Source organism: Sorex fumeus, unplaced genomic scaffold (assembly GCF_029834395.1).
Source record: "Sorex fumeus unplaced genomic scaffold, SorFum_2.1 ptg000086l, whole genome shotgun sequence".
Taxonomy (NCBI): Eukaryota; Metazoa; Chordata; class Mammalia; order Eulipotyphla; family Soricidae; genus Sorex; species Sorex fumeus.
Window position 1 is genome coordinate 38428806 of NW_026606143.1, and position 20856 is coordinate 38449661.

A 20856-nucleotide genomic window follows, 5' to 3' on the forward strand; every position below is an offset into this window, starting at 1 on the left:
TCTAACTGGAATCTGCACTCTGTGAGGGGTCAGATGGTGAATATTGATGATAACTACTCTACTCCATCTTTATAGCCTGAAAACATTCATATACAGTAATGTCTAAACCAGTTTTTACTGTTCCTATCCAACATTTTAGACATACATTTGATTTCTGTGGGGTTTTGTGCCATACTTGGTGGTGTTCAGGTACTGCTTCTGGCATGTTTCTCAGGACTTGCTCCCAGTGGTGATATAGTGGGGAGAATGGACAGTGTGGTGCCAGGAATCAAAACTTACCCTCCCACATGCCAAACATGATCTCTAGCCTATTGAGCTAACTCTTTGGCCCCAGACAGATATTTAAAGCTCATGTAGTTTTCATGTGTCATGAAATAGTACTGAGTTAAACAAAATCATTTAGAAATAGACAAGAACATTCCAAATTCCCCAGCTGAGCTGAATTGGCTGGTGGCTATGGTTTGCTGATCCCCTACTATGTGGCACTAATTCTAAAACTTTAGTGCTCATTAAAATCACTCAGAGAGTTTTTGTTAAGACAAAAACCCTGGGCCAGAACAGAGCCTGCTTTGCAGATGGGAGGCCTGGGTTCAGGCTCCAGCACCAGTCAGTCACCAAGCACCACCAGAAGCAACTACTGAGCACCAAACTTGGAGCAGTTCCTGAACACCATCAGGTGTGGCCTAAACCTCTGCAACAAGAAAATATCTCATTTCTGAGCCCTATTCAGAGAAATTAAAATCTAATTGATCTTGAGAGGAGTCTGGGCATCAAGATTTCCTAATGCTCTCTGGCTGATTCTCCAAAGGATTTTTGTTTTTTATGTGGATGGGTGGACAGGGAACACACTCAATAGTTCTCAGGGCTTACTCATAGCTCTGCACTCAGGAATCTTTCCTGGTGGTGCTCAGGGATATGACACGTGCTGCTTGGGATTGAACCCAGATTGGCTGTGTGCAACGCAAACAAGCTACCTGCTATACTATCACTCCAGCCCCCAGTTTATAATTTTTTTTGTCAAAATGTTTCCAAATTATTATTTTATTTTTGCTTTTAAATGCTTTAGTAATTCTTGGGTATCTTATTAACCTGCGGTATTACTTTGTGTTTAAAAGTATTTTTGTTTTGTTTTATTTTTTCATTTTTATTAGTGAGACACCATGAGGTACAGTTGTAGACTTACAAATTTTTGTGCTTGGGTTTCAATTATACAAGGTCAGGGATGTGGCTGAGTGGTAGAGCCCTTGCTTTGCATGTCTGATGCCCTGGGTCTCACCCCTGCACCCTCACACCAAATAGAGAATAAAGCAAAGTTATATTTTTTATTTTCATATTTTAAAAAATTAAGAATTTGGCAGCACCAGGCCAGGACTGTATGCTGTGACCTTAGAGGAAGTAATTGATGTTGGCACAGTTGGCATTGAGTCCCAGCCTTTCTCAATGGGTGTGGTGTGTAGCATAGTGCAACTGCTCCACACCCTGTAGAACCTTGAGCAGCACCCTGGTCTTGGCCCACTAGATACCAGTAGCAACTGCTCCTGGTATTTGTCTGTAGACACTCCTGAATATCCCTGGGGCACAGTCACCTGCGTTGAGCACTATTTTCTTAGACCAATCAGCGAGATCAACATGCACTTTTGCTTCTCTTTGTAGGACTCTCTCCACCTCCTTTTCCTTCTTGATGGTTGTTCTCAAGTTACCAAACTTGGTCACTTCTCCCTTTCTTTTTCATTTGGTAGCTCGTCAGTAATCAGTAAAGTATCAAGGAAGCGGGAGGTGCAGAGAGCGTTGTGTGTTTGAACGTGTGTGCGGGTGTTCCATTCTTTCCAGGGGAAAGGTTCTGAGACCTTGTTCCTGTGGGCCCTCCTCTGCCAGCAGTAAATCTGCATCCTGGATCACAGACAACTTGGGGCAAATCGCTGAGCCGTTATGAACTCACAGCCATGGCAACGGCCATCCACAAGGCCAAGGACAAAACACGTTTTATTCTGTTGTTCCACACAAAAGGTTCTAAAGACGCTCAAGACAAGTGGCCTTTGAAAGTTAGTGGCACTGGTGCGTACTTCTCCCTACTGTGTGGTTTATATTTAAACCATTAGGCGAATACACACAGGAGTTTTTGTGTGACTCAATGCCTAAAACTCTCTTTGGCCACAGAATGAGGCTATCTAAATGAAGGCTTAAGATATTATTAACCTAACAGAGGTTTAGGGGTTGGTGAAATGTTGGGAATTGTTAGTAAAAAGTGTCCAAAAGTCTAGCATTGTTTTTTTTTTCACATGAGCAGGTCACAGTTATATCATAAATGCTTTCATTGTCTTTTCCGGTTCGCATGAACTGATATTGTAATTGCTGGTTAGAAGCTTTGGCAAACCCAATCTGTGGATTTCTTTGTAAGCATCTCTGGGGAAAGCACCCATCTTATAAGCAGCATGGACTTTGGCAATGGGATGCTATGCTGATACTCAGCACAAACTCACCAGCTGCTCAGTCTGTGACTTCTCAGCTAGGGAACAGCAGAGTCAAAGCGTCATGACCTTTGGAGAACACACTCAGCACCCTGCCCTCAGGGACTGCCCTCCTGACTTGTAGCATGGCACCACAGCAATTTTCCTTGTGACAAATTCTGAGGTTAACAGTACACAGAAAGATCAGTCTAGTTATACTCTTTTCCAGACAGCTGGATAGCTGGGACCATTTTTGGCTTTATTTGTTGCAGCCCCTAGAACTTACTGTTTGATGTACCAGTGAGCAGGGCGTTATGGTCAAGTTCTGGGGACCTTCTCTTAAGGAGAAATCACAAACTCAACTAAATATAAAAGCAGGCTCCTCCAATTGACTCAGATTACCCCACTTGCACCTGGGTAAATGGGACCGGGGACCAGAAATGGACTTTTCAAATCTTGTGTGCACAAATCGCCCCCCAGGGTAGCTATTAAAATGTTATTTCTGATTCTGCTGGTCTTCAGTGGGACCCAAAAGTCTGCATTTCTCTCAATTTCTGTACCGACGGTGCTCAGATCAAATGGTCCACAGCACGTTCAGCTGATACATGTTCTACTCAGATCTTTTCTTGACCTCTGAAAGTTTTTACTGTTTTCCAGTAAAAGCTACCACATCTATCTCGGGTTTCTTTGAGCTACAGACCTCTGTATCAATCGCCTGCTGGGATCCCTCACTCAGGGTGACACCCAACCCATTCTAATTCCACATGTCCACAAACCAACATCTTTGTCCTTAAAACTTAACCCTCTTCTGGTCAACCCTAGCACTGGGAAGAACACAGTGCCCATCCAATTATACAGACCAGGCCTCATGTGTCCTTCGCAACCTAGCAGGGCAATCCAACCCCACTACTACAGTCCACACTAAATTGTGCCCATTTGACATCTCCACGTCCCAGAGGTATTAATTTTTTTGTGCTGTGTCATTGCAGTGGGTACCTACTCATTTCCATATCTACTTTATTCTTCACATCAACCAGGGCAACCTTTTGCAAAGCCATGTTGTGGTTTAAAATGCTCAGTGGGGGGGGGGGGGGGGAACAGCAAGGCAGTAAAGGAATTAATGCATGCTTACTTTGTGTATGACTGACCCTGGTTTGATCCCTGGCACCACATGGTCCCCGAGCACAGCCTGGGAGTAGCCCCTCTGCACTGAGAGGTGTGGTCCAAAGACCTCCAGAAAATAAATGTTCACTGGTTTCACATAGTTCTGAGGATAAAGTCCAGATTCCTTCAGGCAGCTGAGGAAGTTCTGAGAGCTCTACCTCTGAGGGATCCTTCCTGCCTTCCTGGCCTCTCCACATTCTCTTCCCAACTGTTCTTTCTTTTCTAGTTTCTTCCAGGCTCAGGAAAGCACCCTGCTCTTCCCACAGGGTTTTTGTTGCTGCCATTAAGAGCATGCTATAGAACCCATCTTCTCTCCCTTTACAGAATGAACTCTAATTCTGAAACCATCTGTTCTTGCCCATTTTTCCTGTAGACTGTAAACTCCATTACCATGTAGACAGTGCTTCTCTTAGCTGATTGTAGCTCTTAGTCAAGTCCCCAGTGCCCATCTCAAAGCATAGGGCCTCCGAGACACACTTGTGAGCATTGATTGTTCACTAATGAATGAAATGCAATGAGGGAACAGCTGTTCCCTCCTCTTAATGCCGTCATCCTCACCTATAGCTGTCTCACTGAGTAACTGATGGCTTCCATTAAACTAGTCCTCTCTGACACTGCAATACTGAGATGGTCATAAAATAGGGTACTCGGGAAACTTTTCTCTTGTTTGAGGAAGAGGAAAGCAATCTTCCTATGAGTATTTGTGAACTGCTTCTTTGAAATGAGCTATGGAACAATACTGGTCCTTTGATTCTGATGAGTACATATTTTAATAATTGACTCATTAGCCATGGATGGTTCATTATAGTCTGATATCTAGTAACTTGAAGACCACTCTTTTATGTATTTTGTCCAGGTTTTTTCCCACGATTCAGCAAACTTTTGTGTAAATAGTGCATAATATTTTGGACTTTAACTCTGATTGTAGGGCAAAAATCAACCATGCAATTTGTAAATGAACAGGTATAACTGTGTTCCAATAGAACACTCTTTATAAAACCTTTGTCTAGGAGCAGTTTGCTGACTTAGGAGAATTAAGCTTTGACCATGTGATGGATACCATAGTGAGTAATTGCTACTCTGTTTCAGAATGAAAAAGTCGGGGCTGGAGCAATAGCACAGCAGGTAGGGCCTTTGCCTTGCATGCAGCCAACATGGCCGACACGGGTTCGATTCCCAGCATCCCATATGGTCCCCTGAACACTGCCAGGAGCAATTCCTGACTGCATGAGCCAGGAGTAACCCCTGAGCATCACCGGGTGTGGCCCAAAAAGCAAAAAAAAAAAGAATGAAAAAGTCATTCAATGTAGAACATTACTTGTCCCTTCATATAGCATTAGATGGTTGCCGTACTTAGGGGGATATGTTAGGCAAGGCAATGTCTGTCTTTCTAGGCTGTATTTCTCTCTAATACTAAAATGAGACAAAAATGTTTCTATGTGTATATAAAGAGCTCCTTCCATATAAATACAGTCAAGGCTGGTTCCATCATTTCCTGGCCCATTGGAAAATCAAATTCAGACATCCTTATTTAAAAAGTATCAAGAACTTCAACATGTCAATTGCAGAGTTTTAAAACAAGTATAGGTCCATGAAACTGCACAGGCCACATGCCATTAGGCCAACCTGAACTCCACTGCCACCTCTATCACATGCATACCACATGTATGTTAAGTCATAAGTACTGTTTATGCAAGGGTATTAACAGTATTGATTTCATTGGTTGTAATCACATTCAGATCTTTTTTTTCACTAATAGTAGACAGTATTTTTGGTTTTTCTGACATATTGTATGGCGTATGACCAAACTTCCCAGTGTTTGACATTATCTTTCACACCGTAGATAGAGATAGCTTCTGACATTGATAGCCCAGAGGGGACAGATCTACCTGTAGATAGTTGGATACCTAGGCAATTGTATCCTGCAAATAGCTGGTCAACAAAGCCAGAGAAGTTCTGTATCCAGCTAATGTTCCCTACAGATTTTTCCCATGCTGTATTCCACAAGCTTTTACTCACATTTGCCAGTGGAGTCTTAAGATAAGTTTTTTCTGTGCATGTGAAACAATAACTGATATGGTGACTTCTGTACAAACCAGAGTTCCTGCAGCCTCAAGTAAAACCATTAACTATAAACATCAGAGCACCTGTGTCTGCATAGAGAATGTAATCTTTTGATGTGATCCCCCAAATCAAGAGTCCCTGTTGATGCCTGTAATAATAGAACTAGACTCCTAGGGTGGGGTACTTGAAATCCTTGAAAGATAAATTATAGGGAAACTTTATCTTTGTTCTAGCAGCGAGTGTGAGACTGAGGAACATCATTCTTCTAGGCTCACTTATCCTCCTGAGCCAGGGAACAGCTCTGATATTTCTTTAGAAAGCAGCACAATGGTATAGCTCTTTGGATAAAAAGGCATTTGCTTTGAAGTGGCCACTGTGGATTTGGAATGATGTGTTCTATGTTGGAGGGCAAATGTGCTCTTCTGTAACATCTAACCCCAACTTCAAATGATGAGAAAGGATGTGAGTTTATTAATAGATACATAACCTAAATATACAGACACAAATTCTGTTTGTGAATTTTGCATACTACATCTTTCTGTTGAAAGCTTTTCCTGACCCATCTCCAGTAGAAATTATGTTCCTTCTCTCCTTCTCTCTCCACACCCATCTGGGCCCTCAAAGTCTCTATCTGAACCCTCATTCCACTGTACTGAAATTGTTACTTGGATGTTGTGGCATTACAGTGTTCTTCTCGGAGGCCAGAAACAAAAGCCCCAAACCCTCTTAGTTCGTATTTAAATCCACAGTGCCAAGCACGGTGCTTAACATCCAGTGTTCAAAAAGTACTAAATTAATGAAGTTCAAAATGAAAACCAAAGCTTTATGTTATATGAAATTAAACATGTGATGAATCAAAATGTATCTTCCAAAGCAGTGTTTTGCAGTGATCAAACTGTCTGCCTGGTCCAACACACTAGCACACGTGGCTGTTGTGTATGAAGAATCTGACCAATGCCACCAAGGAACTGAATCACCGCCTGAATTTTTAATAAGTCTACCATATGTTCTAGTGGCTACCATGTGGGACAAAACAGTCCCCAGGCCACATGTCTCTATCCACTTAGGACCATATGTCACAGTTAGCCAGGGAATCGGGCATGCATCTTGGTCGTATAATCATCAAGGACATACAATAAGGGTGGTGGTGTGGCTGACACAGCATGTATGTACCTGTTGCTCTTTATGTTGTGGATCCCACTGAGACCAGGAGTTTTGATTTCTCTTGGTTTGGAGACTGGAGAGAATTTTGGTAAAACAACATGCTTCCGACCAGAACCTCCAGGTGATACCACCAATAATGTGGAACCCGTCCTCCTTGTCCACAGATCTGCATTATCCCAGCTCCTAAAGGCACTTGATAGCTTGCTAGTGAATGTGAACGATACGCAATTCTGTATCTCATTTTATATAGTTCCGTAAGTCCTTTTCAGGGAGAGGACTCTGCATGAAGCCTTAGCAGATTTTTTTTTTATTTTCCAATGGACTGATGAGAGATCTGGCAATGAGTTTGTGGTTGCCTCATACGGTGGGTTTAAGCCAATGTTAGTTGAGAATGGGATTGTTCATCACGAGGGAAAACACTTCTCCAGTGCTTCCTGCTAGCCGGCCATGGCCTGACTACTGGAACAGACAATTTTGGCCAGGGGGGGGGGCGGTTAACATAATTCAGAGTGCTTATCTTGGAGTAATGAAATGCTCTTGACTGTGGTTTAACAGCAGAATGTGTTCAGACTCCACTTTCCTTTTGGACAACTGGATGATATAAATGAAAAGGGAGGCCAGGAGAGGCTATCCCGAGACCAGCTCTATTCCACTGGAAAAAAATGTCTCCAGTTGAATATGTGATCTGGCTCTATCCTGGGGGAGAGGGCTGCATATGGATATCTCAAGAAAAATCTGCCTTTAAAGGATTTAGTCTGACTCTTCCTAGAGGAAGAGTGAATTGTGGCTCGCTCTCCTTCATTTCACTCCATGGATGCTCATTTTGTCTTTTTTGTTTCTTCTGTTTCCTTCCCCCTCTTTGACTGCTTGAATGTCACTCACCAGATCTGGGTTCTTACTCTGAACATATGCTGGGGAAGGGGGCAGATGGAAGCTGGGAGGAGGAGGCGGAAAGGGACTGTGAATTAAGGGAGTGTGCTTCCTGGGCTGGGGGTGATATTTTTAGTTAAAGGTCAAGGTAATTTCTGATATGAATGTGAATGAATTTGAGTGGACCCACTGAGTGGAACATGGTAACTGTACCAAAGGACCAAAGTACCCAGCACCTTTCTAAAAATTATTAGTTTCTGAAACCCAGCCACATATAATGACTGTATTTGATACTTCTGGTTGCCCAGTAGGTCAAAGGCTCAGAGGAAACCATGGGTCACTACAGAAATAGATGTACCAAAATTGAGATTTGTGGAATTTGACTTTCTTTCTTCACAGAAGTGTTCCTTCCCTGGTGTCCTCTCTTTTGACCCTCACTGGAATGGCTGCTCCTCATTGTCACTTGAGTAGGGATGACCGCGCCCCTGCAACTCACAATCAGAAAGCTCTAGAACTGTGACTTCCTCCATAAGTTGTTATCAGTTGGTCTGCCACTCGTTACCCTTCTAGACCCTGAGCAAGTCACAGTCCGACTTGGAGCCTCCGGGTCCTGGCCAACAGAATGGGAGATAACAACTTCCCCTCGCCCATCCCCCGGCCTTTGGGAGGTTGAGCTTTTGGTCACAAAGCATGTGTGGGAGGAGGGAAAGGAGGGAGTGCCTTCTCTGCTAGAAGAGTTATGGTGGTCCTGAGACCCACAGACCCCTCACAGCTGCATCTTCTCTGCTTGGGTCCAGGTTGCTTTGAGTGCTGCATCAAGTGTCTGGGAGGAGTCCCGTATGCCTCCCTGGTGGCCACCATCCTCTGCTTCTCTGGAGTCGCCTTGTTCTGTGGCTGTGGGCATGTGGCTCTTGCGGGTACTGTGGCGATTCTTGAGCAACACTTCTCCACCAATGCCAGTGACCATGCCCTGTTGAGCGAAGTGTGAGTATTTCCTTCCCTGAATGGGTGGATTTGAACTGCAGGTACCCTGAGTTCTAGAAAAGACTGAAATGTGCTCTCCTGGCTGAAAACTGATGCCATCCTTGAGCTCGCTGTCCTCAAATAGAAAAAAGGCCCATGGGCAAAGGAAAAGGGAATGAATGAGGGGGTGCCAGCCATCCTGGGTGGCCACTCTTCACACTAGCTGTGGAGACTGTGGCAAGGTGACCAGTTGCTCCCAGAGAATCGTGCCATCTATTGTTCATGGAAGTGACTGTCCCTGTAACAGTAGAAATCCTTCTGAGGACTTAGCCCAAGTCCAAAGGAACAGCCTGAGATCTACGATCTCTGGCAGGAGCACAGATCCCGGGGCATACTCCAAGCCTGAAAAGGCTAGTTCCTGGGCATTAGCTAAAATCTCTGCCTTCTCATTCTGGGATCCTTGATGGGTAGGTCTCAAACTCCCAGAAAGCTTTAAGAAGTCTCCATTCCCGGGCTTCTCCCGAGACCACCAGTACCCTGATCTCTGGGAAGAAGACCCCAGTACCAGATGATACCAATGGAAGGTCAAAGTCATCTGGGCCTCTGGTGGCCTTCATAGGACAAAATTAGTTGTCAGTAAATTTTCTGAATCTCAAGCTACCTTCCATATTAGCACTTTGGGAGCAAGAATGTGAAAGCAAAATCATCTGTCTAGGTTGCTCCTTCAGGCAGCCCTTAGAGCACGCTTAGGCCTTTTCTCAGAATGCCACTCAGCACCAGCCTTATAGGATGGCATTTTGATAGGGTGGAAAGGACATATTGTTGAACTGATAGGGTGCCTTATAGGATGGCATTTTGATAGGGTGGAAAGGACATATTGTCCTTTAATTTTTGATTGTGGTGACATTGGTTTACAAGATGGGATGTCTTAGGGGTACAATTTCACGCCTCTTCAAAGTACAATGACCACACTGTACGCCTACCCAACAACACATTGTCCTTTTAACAGCAGCTCAGATGCCGTTTCTGTCAGTGACTCAGTACACTGGGGTGCATCCAGGCCTGTGTCTGCTTACCTGCCAAATGAGAACTTGCCAGTGTGTAAAGATTACAGCTGTGCTTGGCCCTGGCGCCAGAGCTCTTGGTGTTGGCCCAGAGTATCCCATGAGCCACAGAAGTCATTGCCCTCAGGTTCTTCCTACTAAAGGTCTGGAAACATGACAGCTCTCTGTGATGCCTTGAATTTCGTTGGATGCCTTCTTTCCACAGGATCCAGCTGATGCAGTATGTCATCTATGGAATTGCATCCTTCTTCTTTCTGTACGGAATCATCCTGCTGGCTGAAGGCTTCTACACCACAAGCGCTGTGAAGGAGCTGCATGGAGAATTCAAAACCACTGCCTGCGGCCGTTGCATCAGTGGCATGGTGAGTCCAAGACAGTGGCTAGGCATGCCTCTGTGCTGGTGGCCTCAGGTCCAAGCCATGAGTCTTCCCAGTTTCCAGTTAACACACCAGACCTTGGTTCCTGCTGAGTCTGACCATTTGCTGGACAGCCCCAGGACTGCAGTGGGCATGTGCCGAAGGCACTGCCTCAAAGAGAAGACTTGAGCCCTAGAAAGAACCAGGCCCATCAGCCTTGGAGCTAGTCAAATCTGGCAACCACATGCCAGGGGATCAGGTCAGAAAGGCCCCAAGAGCCAGGCTGAGGAGGAAAGTGCAGAGAGCTGAGGCTTCTGTGGATGTAGAGGGTAGAGATGACAGGGTTGTGTGTGCAGAAGTGGCCTTCAGGAAGGAGCTCACTTTGAGGTTTGGGGAAGGAAGGGACCTGGGGAAGAGAAGGGGCCTTGGGTTGGGGGTGGTGGAGCCAGAAAAGAATTGTGAGAAAGGCAAGGAAGGTCGTAGGGTTCCCGAAGGAGCTCCGCCAAAGGGTACTGATAATTTGAGAGACCCCCATGGCCCTGTACCAGGGGAGATCTTAGTCCACGCCCCAGGCTACCCTGTTCCTCTAGGCTCTGCTAGCAGGCCTCCTCCAAGTCCCAGGCCCCCTTGAGTGGAATTGGAGTTCTCCTAAGAAAACTATGTTCTTAAAAGGAAAGACCTTCTGAGCTGAAAGTAACTGTTGAACGATTTCCTTCTTTCTGGGTTTGAACCTCTCCAGCTCCAAAATCCCAAAGAGAAAACTGGTTGCACTCTGGTGTTGCTCATCGAACATGAGAGTAGATGACTCAGAAACACCCAGCTGCAAAGAAGATGTTGATAAAGCTACTGTGCAGAACAGTACAAGAACGCTCTATGTGATTCAAGGGAATGGGAACTTTCACGGGGGCCTAGGGATATGGCCTAGCAGTAAAGAGCACCTCTAGGTTCAGTTCAGGCACTGCCCCCAAAAGTAAATTTTGTAGGGAAAGTAACTCAAAAACAATACTGGGGAGCACAGCAACCAAAGCAGGGGCACAGAGCACTGGCAGCTCAGGTGTCTACCGGGGCATGGGATTCAATCAGCCACTACCACCTATTTGGCCAGAGCTGTGGTGTGTTTTGATAAGTTCCAGGGGCCCCAGAACTGCAGTGGTTGCCTGCCATGTTCTAGGGGACTTGGAGGCAAGACGTACTATTCACCCCTCACCACATTGCCATCACATTAGCTTCGCCATCTTCCCTAAACATCTCTCCCCTGTTCCTGTGGATAGGTTGAACTGATATGCACTTGAGTAATAAAATTTCCAATTTCTTGGCAATTGAACTTGCATTCGTTTGCCTTTTAGCAAGTATTACAGAATGGTGGATGGTAAGGAGTGCTGGAGCTTATGATGGAGACTGTGGCTGTCTGGCTCCATTACCCTCAACCACCTGTAGCCTTCAACACTGTGGTTCTGTTGATAAGTGGCTCCTTGAAAATGCCCACCCAGAAGGGCAGGTCGCTGCTGACGGCCACAGCAACATGCTAAGCACAGAAGTTGCATGAGGCAAGGAAGCCAAGTGAGCTCTAGATACCTTCCCACAAGGATCTAGCAGAGCTAGGCCATGTTCACCGGAAGTCCCTCCCTGTTGTCAGGACTGGAGGCGGCCATTATAGGAAGGGCTCTCTCTAGGGCTGTCCATACCAGGCCTTCCCTCTGCAGCTCTTTTCCAACGCTCTGTGGTGTTATTAGAAAATCAGTATTATTTTGAAGGGTAAGTAAAAGAAAGCGGCTGCTTTGCATGAGTTTAGAAATGAAATTGATACCAGAGGGTATATAAATGTCCTTGGAAAGAAAAGGAAGGAGACTTGCTCCTACAGTTTTCTTGGGTGACCAACAGGAGGCAGTGACTCTGGGCCCGACCTTGGACTTTCCTGGAATCATCCAGGTATTGCCAGTACCACGGAAAGTTGGAATGTTCAAGGTCTTCAGCTGGGTTTAAAAAAATAGAAGTCAAACTTGAATTCCAAACCCACACCCACACACTCTGTGGGCGCACATTCTGAAAATGTAAATACCACAATGGTTTTGAAGCAGCCTTTCAAAGTTGTCTGAAAATTGGTAGTCAGGGCGGAAGGGTATGAAGAAAGGAAAGCAATATGATTATATTCTCCCTGAAAACGCCTGTGGCAACGTGTGGGTGAGCACAAATTTTTCCTGAGCTGTTGCTTTGCTTGCAGAGCTGCTGTGAATTTTAAAGACGAAAGAAACTAGAGGGAAATGAGAATTTCATCAGATTCCCTGTGCATTAAGATGAGGTTCAAAGCTATTTTAAACCTTTCATAACGGTTCAAAACGGCTGGCGCTTTTAGTAATTTTGCAGGGTCAGAGAACGAGTGAAGCTCCTTTTCAGAGGGGTAGTGCGATAACCATTGCTCCCAGAAGCCCTGTCTCTCCTGTACAATACAAGTTCTTTCAGAGAAGGACTGAGAGAAACGCTCTCTGTTCTTCAACCTGATGTTTAGAAAGACCCCCCATGTGGGAGGGTCTGCTGCTAATGAGCTCTAGGGATCATCTCAGGGTTTCATGTTCATGTTAAGGGAGGACCTCAGGGGAGCCTGGCCAGGGCCAGTGACCCATCTTCCTGTTCATTTTTGGCTTAGTTCGTCTTCCTCACGTATGTACTGGGAGTGGCCTGGCTGGGCGTGTTTGGTTTCTCTGCGGTGCCGGTGTTCATGTTCTACAACATCTGGTCAACTTGTGAAGTTATCAAGTCGCCCCAGACCAACGGGACAGCCGGTGTGGACCAGATCTGTGTGGATATCCGGCAATATGGTACCTCCTTTTAATGTTAACATTCGGGTGCGGATTACTCAAGTGGGCTTTGGTTTCTGTGTGACTTCCTGGGCAGTAATCAAGCAGCCACCTCCTTTCTTCCACGGGAACCGCATATACTTTACCTCACCATGTTTTCTAGATGGAAACATCACTGAAGTTTTCGAATCTGTAGCAAGACAAAAATTCGAATGACAAAAAGATATTCGAATGACAAAAAAAATGACAAAAAAATGACAAAAAGACAAAAATTCGAAGTTACTTTGAGTAACTTACAGCCTAGCATTTTTTAATGCAGTTCAACGAAAAAGGACTTCCAGATCTCTACAGTACACATTGTTTCTTCCCCTGCAATTTCTTTTTGGTTTTGTGTGATCCATAGTAACACCGTGTGTACTGTGTAATCCAATTAGTTTGCAAGTCCAGCTCTTGAAATCAGGTTCTTTTTAAATGATTTGTTGCTTATGTGGCATCTACACACAACCCCCCCCCATAAAATCCAGATGTATTTAAATGGAGTAGGAGTCTCCTTAAGAGGCAACTAAGGCCGGTCCATTTTGACAAGCACAGAGTAGATATTGCTCCTCCTGCCAATTAATTTGAGACTTGGACTTCCCTGTAAGAGTGAGAAGGCACCCTTCTAAGTAAGAGTTTAATTGGTGCTTCTAGCCAGAAGCAGCTCAGGGGATGTGGGGGCGGTGAGGAATTTTCAGCAAAACTGAAGAAATCACTTGTTTTAGAACTTTACTAGCAATAAGTGATTATTTTGTTTTTGCTTGTTTTTCTATCATGGCTTTCAGCCTTATTTACACCATAATATTAAACTTGCATAAGACTGCCTTGGAGGAGGTAGAGAGATACTATAGAGGAAAGTGCTTACCTTGCATGCAGCCTACCCTGTTTATTTCCTGGCACCTCCTGATTCCCCAAATATCCCCAGGAACAACCCCTGAGCACTGCTAGGTGTGGCCCAACGCTTCCCCTCCCCACCCAAAAACTGCCCTGAGAGACTACTTTCACAAACACACTGTTTTTGTAATGGATTAAAAAGTGAATCTCAGTGGAGTTCATGTCAGCCTAATCAATGGCTGATTAAATAGCAATACTCCTACATTAAAAAAAAAGTGAATCTCAGTTTGATATTTAAAGGATTTGTAAATGAATGTATATTATGTTTCTCTTCTTAATTACTGATGACAAAAATTAATAGTGAATATCTGTATATATCTCAACCTTCTGTTTCGGAGCCAGGGAGATCATTTAACAGGTTGAGTGTATGCTTTGCATGTGAGAAGCCTATCCAGATCTCCAGCAACTCATGGACCCGCAAGCAACACTGGGTGTGGCCCCTCCCCTCCAAAATGTTTTTGCACTTGAAACCACTGACAATTTAGAGACACTTCATATACCATAGGATTTACTCTTGGCCCATGGTAATAATGGAGAATGGTTTTTAATCCTCCTTTTCTCTGGGAGAGGTGTCATAGATCTTTGGTGAAGGACCATGTTTATCTTCTTTTTCAAATTTTCGACTGAATGCTCAAGTCAAAAGAATTTTCAATACATCGCAAAAGACACAAGAACAAACATGAAAACAATGCCATAATAAAATAGTAACCCAAATTTTTGTGTTACATTACAATAAACAAATAATTCATCAGGCTGCCATGACAATTTCTGTATATTCAATTGCAAAGTTAACTCGTGACATGGAATTGGGTGCCAAAGCCAAGGTTCTGGTGAAAATTCATCTGACCTCAGAATGATTATTTTATACAGGAGGGTGAATTTACTTTAACTCAGTCTCTCTAGGGAAAAATGTCGCTTTGAAAATCACTTTTGAAAAGTATCAGCTCAAGCACACAATGCAGAGTTATCAGACTCTTTTTCTTATGGACTAGATGATTTTGCTCTCACCTCTAGTCCAAGTGGAATTTGGTATTCCAAAACACCTGTTCTGCAGAGGGCAGATTTGTCTGTCACCTGTCATCAAAGCATGGCATCTGATGGTAAGTAACTGGCATCCAAATATGAGGTCTGCAGATCATACTAAGAGGTTCCTTGGGCTTCCCTCTGCAGGCATCATTCCGTGGAATGCTTTCCCAGGAAGAATATGTGGCTCTGCTCTTGAGAACATCTGCAACACCAATGAGGTAAGTACCTCTCTCGCCCAAGGACTCTTGATCACTCTGTACATGAGAAAAAGAAAAGGGGCTCTTTGGGAGCAGGGCCATGGCACCAAGTGCTGGACCCATACAGGAGCCCTAGGCTCAATCCCCAACACCCCTGGGTATGACCCAAAACAGCTTTCCTAGGTAGAAGTAGCAAAAAGCTAGTGAGGAAAGCTCTATTTTGTGAACTCCAAGAAGAATTATATGTAATCACCAATGTTTGGGCATTAGTAGCCCTCTCATGTGATCCAAGCCATTCCATGAGGATCCCTTAGAATCAAACACTGTCTTGGCCATCACTGGGGAGTGATCCCATTCCTTCAAATCTGAAAGCATTATATAGATGTTTCTCTCTCCCCTTCAGACAGTAGAATATTTGTCAAAGGACAAACATATCTGAGTTTTCCTAAAAAAGATTTCCTTGCATTTAGGTTTGGACCAAGTGATGGTTAATCATTTATGTCTCCAAAGTAACACTGCTACTGTTTCTTGTTTGCCTTCACTTCAAGTTTTTAGAATATTTTCAGGCATTGGCTTATAGCTGTTTATAATGAAAAATTATTAAATGTACTAGTGGAGTTTGCATACTTAAGAGAATCCTCACATGGCTTTGGAAAGTGGTGAGTTACTAAAATGAGTTACTGGCTCATATATGAGTTTGTACACCCATCATTAAGATTAGCACAAAGCTCATGGCTGGTCCCAAAGGATGGTAAGTACTGGAAAGGAAAATATACGCTTGCCCCAGCTTTGCAAAAAAGAGCTATAGAGGAAAAAAAACTGACACAGCACCATATTCCAGACCCTTGCAGTCAAATGCTGATGTAAATGCACTGTTCTCTTCTAGTTCTACATGTCCTATCACCTGTTCATTGTGGCCTGTGCAGGCGCTGGTGCCACCGTCATTGCCCTGGTGAGTAATGGCCTAGGACTGCCCTCCTGCAGTCTCTGTAATGACACATTTTCCTTCCAGCTCTGGCAAGCCAACCTACTGAAGCAGATTATTCTGTGATTCCAACTTCGTTGAGGTTATCCATGTAAACTTACCATGTGTCTAGATTGCAGGAAGTTCCAGTTGGCACAAATTACAGGTAATGTATTGGGATTCTATGGAAAAGAAGACCAGTGCCAACCATTTTTGACTGGAACTGGTATGTTGGCTTTTAGCCATTACTTTCCTGGCTAGTCATCGGTCAGTGCTCATATGAAGCATTAATAATTTCTTAGCCAAGAAATTATTGTTTCCAAATGTCTGCATATATATTTGTACAGTTGAGCTTGTCATGTGTGGTTGTTGTGTTTTATAAAGTCTCCTCAAATACTGAATCTGTGAATACCAAGTCACTCCTCCTCAGGGAAATGATCCTCTGGTTACAACCAACCTTGTGGGTGCTTCTATTTAAATACCAATTTAGGGTGAGAGAGAAAGGGAGTGGGAGAGAGAGAGAGAGAGAGAGAGTAGGGTTAAGGTACTTTTGTTGTATGTAGTTGACTCAGGTTAGATTCCTGGTACTGCATATGTGCCCCCCCCCCACCCCAAGCATGATTGAGTCTCCACCCTCCAAATACAGACCCTTTTAGGTTCTTTAGTATAATCGCTTATTCATCAACATTGGACCCATGGCCAATAGCATTCATGTGAATGAAGTTCATTTAGCACACATATCTTTTATGTAAAGGCACCTCATGACTTCCCATGCTTGGAAATTGGGGAGACAAGAAATTTTAGCACCTTGGCAAATTCGCAAATCTGTGAATAATGAGGATCAACTGTTCGTGTGTGTGCACATAAATGGATAACTTGGCTTTGATGTCAAGAAATCTAGTTTAGCAGAACAAGGGTATCAAAAGCTCAGCTGCAGGGAAATAAGTTCTTCGGCCCCTGGGAGAACACACATGCTCAGCTGTGGTGGTGACCTGTTCTCTTGGCCAGGCCACAGACTATAAGAGTACCAATATCTGCTGAGTAGGCAATCTTGGAGGGTCAGGGGAGGAGGAAGGAGATGGGCGATTCAGCGGCATCTTTCTTCTGCTGACTCAGCATTCTCCCTTGTTGAGGACTTACACCGTGCGTGTGAAATGAAAAAAGGGCTATGCTATATATGCAAATCTTCTGTTGAGGCGATAGTGGGCAACAGAAACCCCTCAGCTGTTAGCTGGCTCACCCCCTGCCCAAGTTGAGAAGTGCGGTGGCCCCAGCGCTCACTACCTGTGTCTTACTCTCCTGTTTTGTTCTCTTCCACCAGCTGATCTACATGATGGCTACTACATATAACTATGCGGTTTTGAAGTTTAAGAGTCGGGAAGATTGCTGCACTAAATTCTAAAATGCATAAGGCCAATAGGGCGCTTTAGCAAGCTATAGACTATGTAGCGGGAAGCATCACTGACAGCCCAGACTAAAGCAGACTCTAGGTTTCTGCAGTTTTGTCATAGTCACTTGTAAATAGCTCTAGTCACTGCAATTTACATGGTAGATTAACAAAATGACTTACTATACCTGGATTATAAAACAGTGATACCTGACTATTTCCACATTTTGAAAAGGAGTCAGTTAAGAATGGGCATGATGAGCTTAAAAACTTAGAGAGACTGCACAAAGTATTACAATTGGGGAGAAATACCAGAAGTTCTTGTTATTTTTTGCTTGCTTGCTAACCAGTTCCAATGATGCCAGTGAAAACCCATCCTGAAGATGACGTGGAAGAAAATCAGCTTAATCTGAGTTTTAGCAGGCTCTGAAAAATATTTCACAAATCAGTTCTAAATTGAAGAATTTTTCAATAGTTCACTCTAAATTGCAGCCCTCCCCCAGATCAGCGATATGAAAACTGGAAATAAAATAAAAATCAGCATTTGTTTTCTCAGAAAGAAGTTTTTCAAGGCACAACACAAGCATTCCTTTCAGAACCCACACAATTAACACCCTTAAATTGTTGTGCTTGGGAGAGTAGTAACTGATTTCTCAGAGCCAGTTCTCAAAATGCATGTAAGACTTTAATGGAAAGAGACATTTGCTTTGACCTGAAAGTCTCAGATACGTTGAGAAGGAAATACAAGGTATAAGGAACTTGAGCTGTAGAATTACTTTGTAGGCAAGAGGAAGAAATTAAATACGAAAGAAATAGCAGCCGCAGAGTGAGAATCAGGCTTGTTGCATTTTGCGAAGCGCAACAATGTCAGTGATAGGAGGAAAACCATCTTCACATTTTTCAGTAGTGAAACCACGGAGACTTCACTCTTTGTAATTCTGGTTTTGACATCCACTTACTTTTTTTTTTAATGTTCAATATGTAGTTTTTCTCATTTACTGAAACTTTGTTCACACTTTCAGGCCTTTGGGGAACGAATTTTTATCCACAGATAGGAAAGATCTTTGCATGACACTTATGTAAAAATAAAACATCGTGCTTCTGAACTTCTGAATTAGTCTTTAAAATTACTCTCCAATGGTAAAAAGCACCCTCTCGTACTTCATGTTTGCTTTTTCTTAACAATAACCTTAGCCGTTTTCGCAAGTTCATTATGTTTGTATACTAACGTTCCTTCGGCCTTTTAATACTAAGCACACTAGTAGAGCATGCTTCCAGTGTGTGATCCTGATAGCAGAATGAACATTAATCCAGAATAACCTTCTCCCCTCGTCCAAATAAAGACCGTCTAATCTGACTAGCAGCTGGCTTTACCTTCTGACATGCTCACTAGCCATCATGCTCACCCTTCTTTTCCAGATCCACTTCCTCATGATACTGTCTTCTAACTGGGCTTACTTAAAGGATGCGAGCAAAATGCAGGCTTACCAGGATATCAAAGCAAAGGAAGAACAGGAACTGCAAGATATCCAGTCTCGGTCAAAAGAACAACTCAATTCTTACACATAAAGTGTTTGCCAGAGTGTTATCGCCGACGATCTGACAAATCACCACACAGCTGCTCCGCAGTACCGATGTGTATCCCACCAAACTAACATAGAAGTACAAACACTTCACTGTCTATCTCATGCTGCTGGGATGTATTTCTAGGGAAATCTTCCAGCAGGTAAATCTTTTTCTTTAGAACAGATCTTGGAGGTTTCATTTGAGCCATTTTAAAAGGCAACACTTTGACAAAACGATTGTTCATCCCTTTGAAATTTGGGGCATGCTCTAGTATATTGCTCGAGTAATCCCCCGACAAGACAGTGGGAATATGACAAAACTGGATAGGTACCCACCACATGCCAGCATCAAAAGATGTGAACATGAATTCACACACACCCCATCTATGTTCAAATGTATCGACACAGGAAATAAAAGTGCACTGGTGTGCAATTAATTCCATTTCTGACAGCTGACATTTATTCAACTTTGGCTCATCCAAGAGATTATGATTCTTACAATCGACTTTAATTAGCTGACTCCCCAAGTCCAGGGCAAGTTACTTACTCCATAACGCTAACATGAGATACCATAATTCTACTACACCTATCATTGAAACTGGATTCTGACTCATTGACAAGCTTTCCTGAACCAATTTTGTAACAAATTTCACTTTGAAAATGGCCCTGTTTTCATTCTTCTGGGGGAAATGTCAGCTTTGCCTTAATGAATATTTGCTTTCAATTTCTACTTAATTACAATAAGAGATCCCCAAATCCTTCATACACTTTTATCCCACAACTGTTTTTCTTAAGAAGTGTTACCTTATTAAAATGACCACCATTGTAAACCAATTTCACGTGGTCTGAATAGTGAGTTTACAGTTTCATACCAACAATCTAAAATCTAATTACAGAAAGACCACAGACCTCCTACTTTTATAGACTTGAATACTTAAATTAGGGTTGGTATTTATTTCACCTTTTCTTCTCTAGACCTTTGTTTCCTGGCATAATAAACTTCAATGTTCAGCAAAAACAAAACAACAAAAAAATAACAAAAACAAAAAAATAACAAAAAAAACCTGCTTGAGTTTTTAAGCCATTTTCAAAATAAATTTGCCTTCGAAATCATTGTGTTTCCAAACATTGACTATAGGTATTGGGTATTAGTGATGGTAAACTTTGTGTTGTTCTTTCTGAAATGATACATATAACTGTTGGGTGCATCAGTGCTTTTTAAGGGGGCTGCATAATATAGGATTAACTATGTATATTCATGTTAAGAATTAACTTGTGGTTTGGCTGTTTCCTGGATTTTAAAACATATACACGTGCAGAAATGTATTAAAATGAAAGGAAGCATACTTTATAGCAAGATACTATTAAAATTGAACATCAAGTATAATATTTCCTTTGGGCTCTTTTTGTTGTTGTTAATGCCTAAAACTGCTTCTTTGGATCTTGACTATTTTGTTTTAATTGGAAGAAGCTCTCTTCTGTGTAGAACAGTTGTTCCAGATTAGCTTGGTGCTTTGTTTTCCTGTTGCATGACACTTACATATTTTTTCCAGCAGTGGAGGTGCTGTTAGAGTCCAGTGTTCTAGAAGATGCAGCGTCTAAAGCCTAATTTTACTTTTCTAATTCTGGTAGCTATTACCAAGAATTTCTGAAAGTCTTGTTTAAGTAGTCTAATATTTTTTATGTAAAGAGCATTAAATTTTGCTATGTATAAATTTTTGTAACCTAACAGTGAATCAATATTTTCTATCAGTGCCAAGGGCTTCTGTAGTTCTATTCAAGTGTTACAATAAATATTTGTAGATAATAGTCAATACTTGTGTATGCTTATTTTAAAGATATATTTAGGTGGAAATAGCTGTCGATGTACTAAGAGAAATGAAATAAAATTATAGCTTCA

General features: G+C 42.9%; 1 protein-coding gene across 5 annotated transcripts in view; it reads left to right on the top strand.

Moving 5' to 3' along the window:
• Positions 1-20856, top strand: part of GPM6B (glycoprotein M6B) — a 159416-nt gene extending 138560 nt beyond the window's left edge. For 3 of the 5 annotated variants that reach the window (XM_056131267.1, XM_056131263.1, XM_056131265.1), the window contains 6 exons: positions 8507-8693; positions 9942-10098; positions 12737-12908; positions 14988-15061; positions 15927-15992; positions 18811-20856. In XM_056131267.1, coding sequence (XP_055987242.1) covers positions 8507-8693; positions 9942-10098; positions 12737-12908; positions 14988-15061; positions 15927-15992; positions 18811-18960 — 806 coding nt within the window. In that variant the 3' untranslated portion in view covers positions 18961-20856. Of the gene's footprint in view, positions 1-8506; positions 8694-9941; positions 10099-12736; positions 12909-14987; positions 15062-15926; positions 15993-17325; positions 18498-18810 lie in introns of those variants that run through there. The other 2 variants (XM_056131264.1, XM_056131266.1) reach the window with 1 other exon arrangement.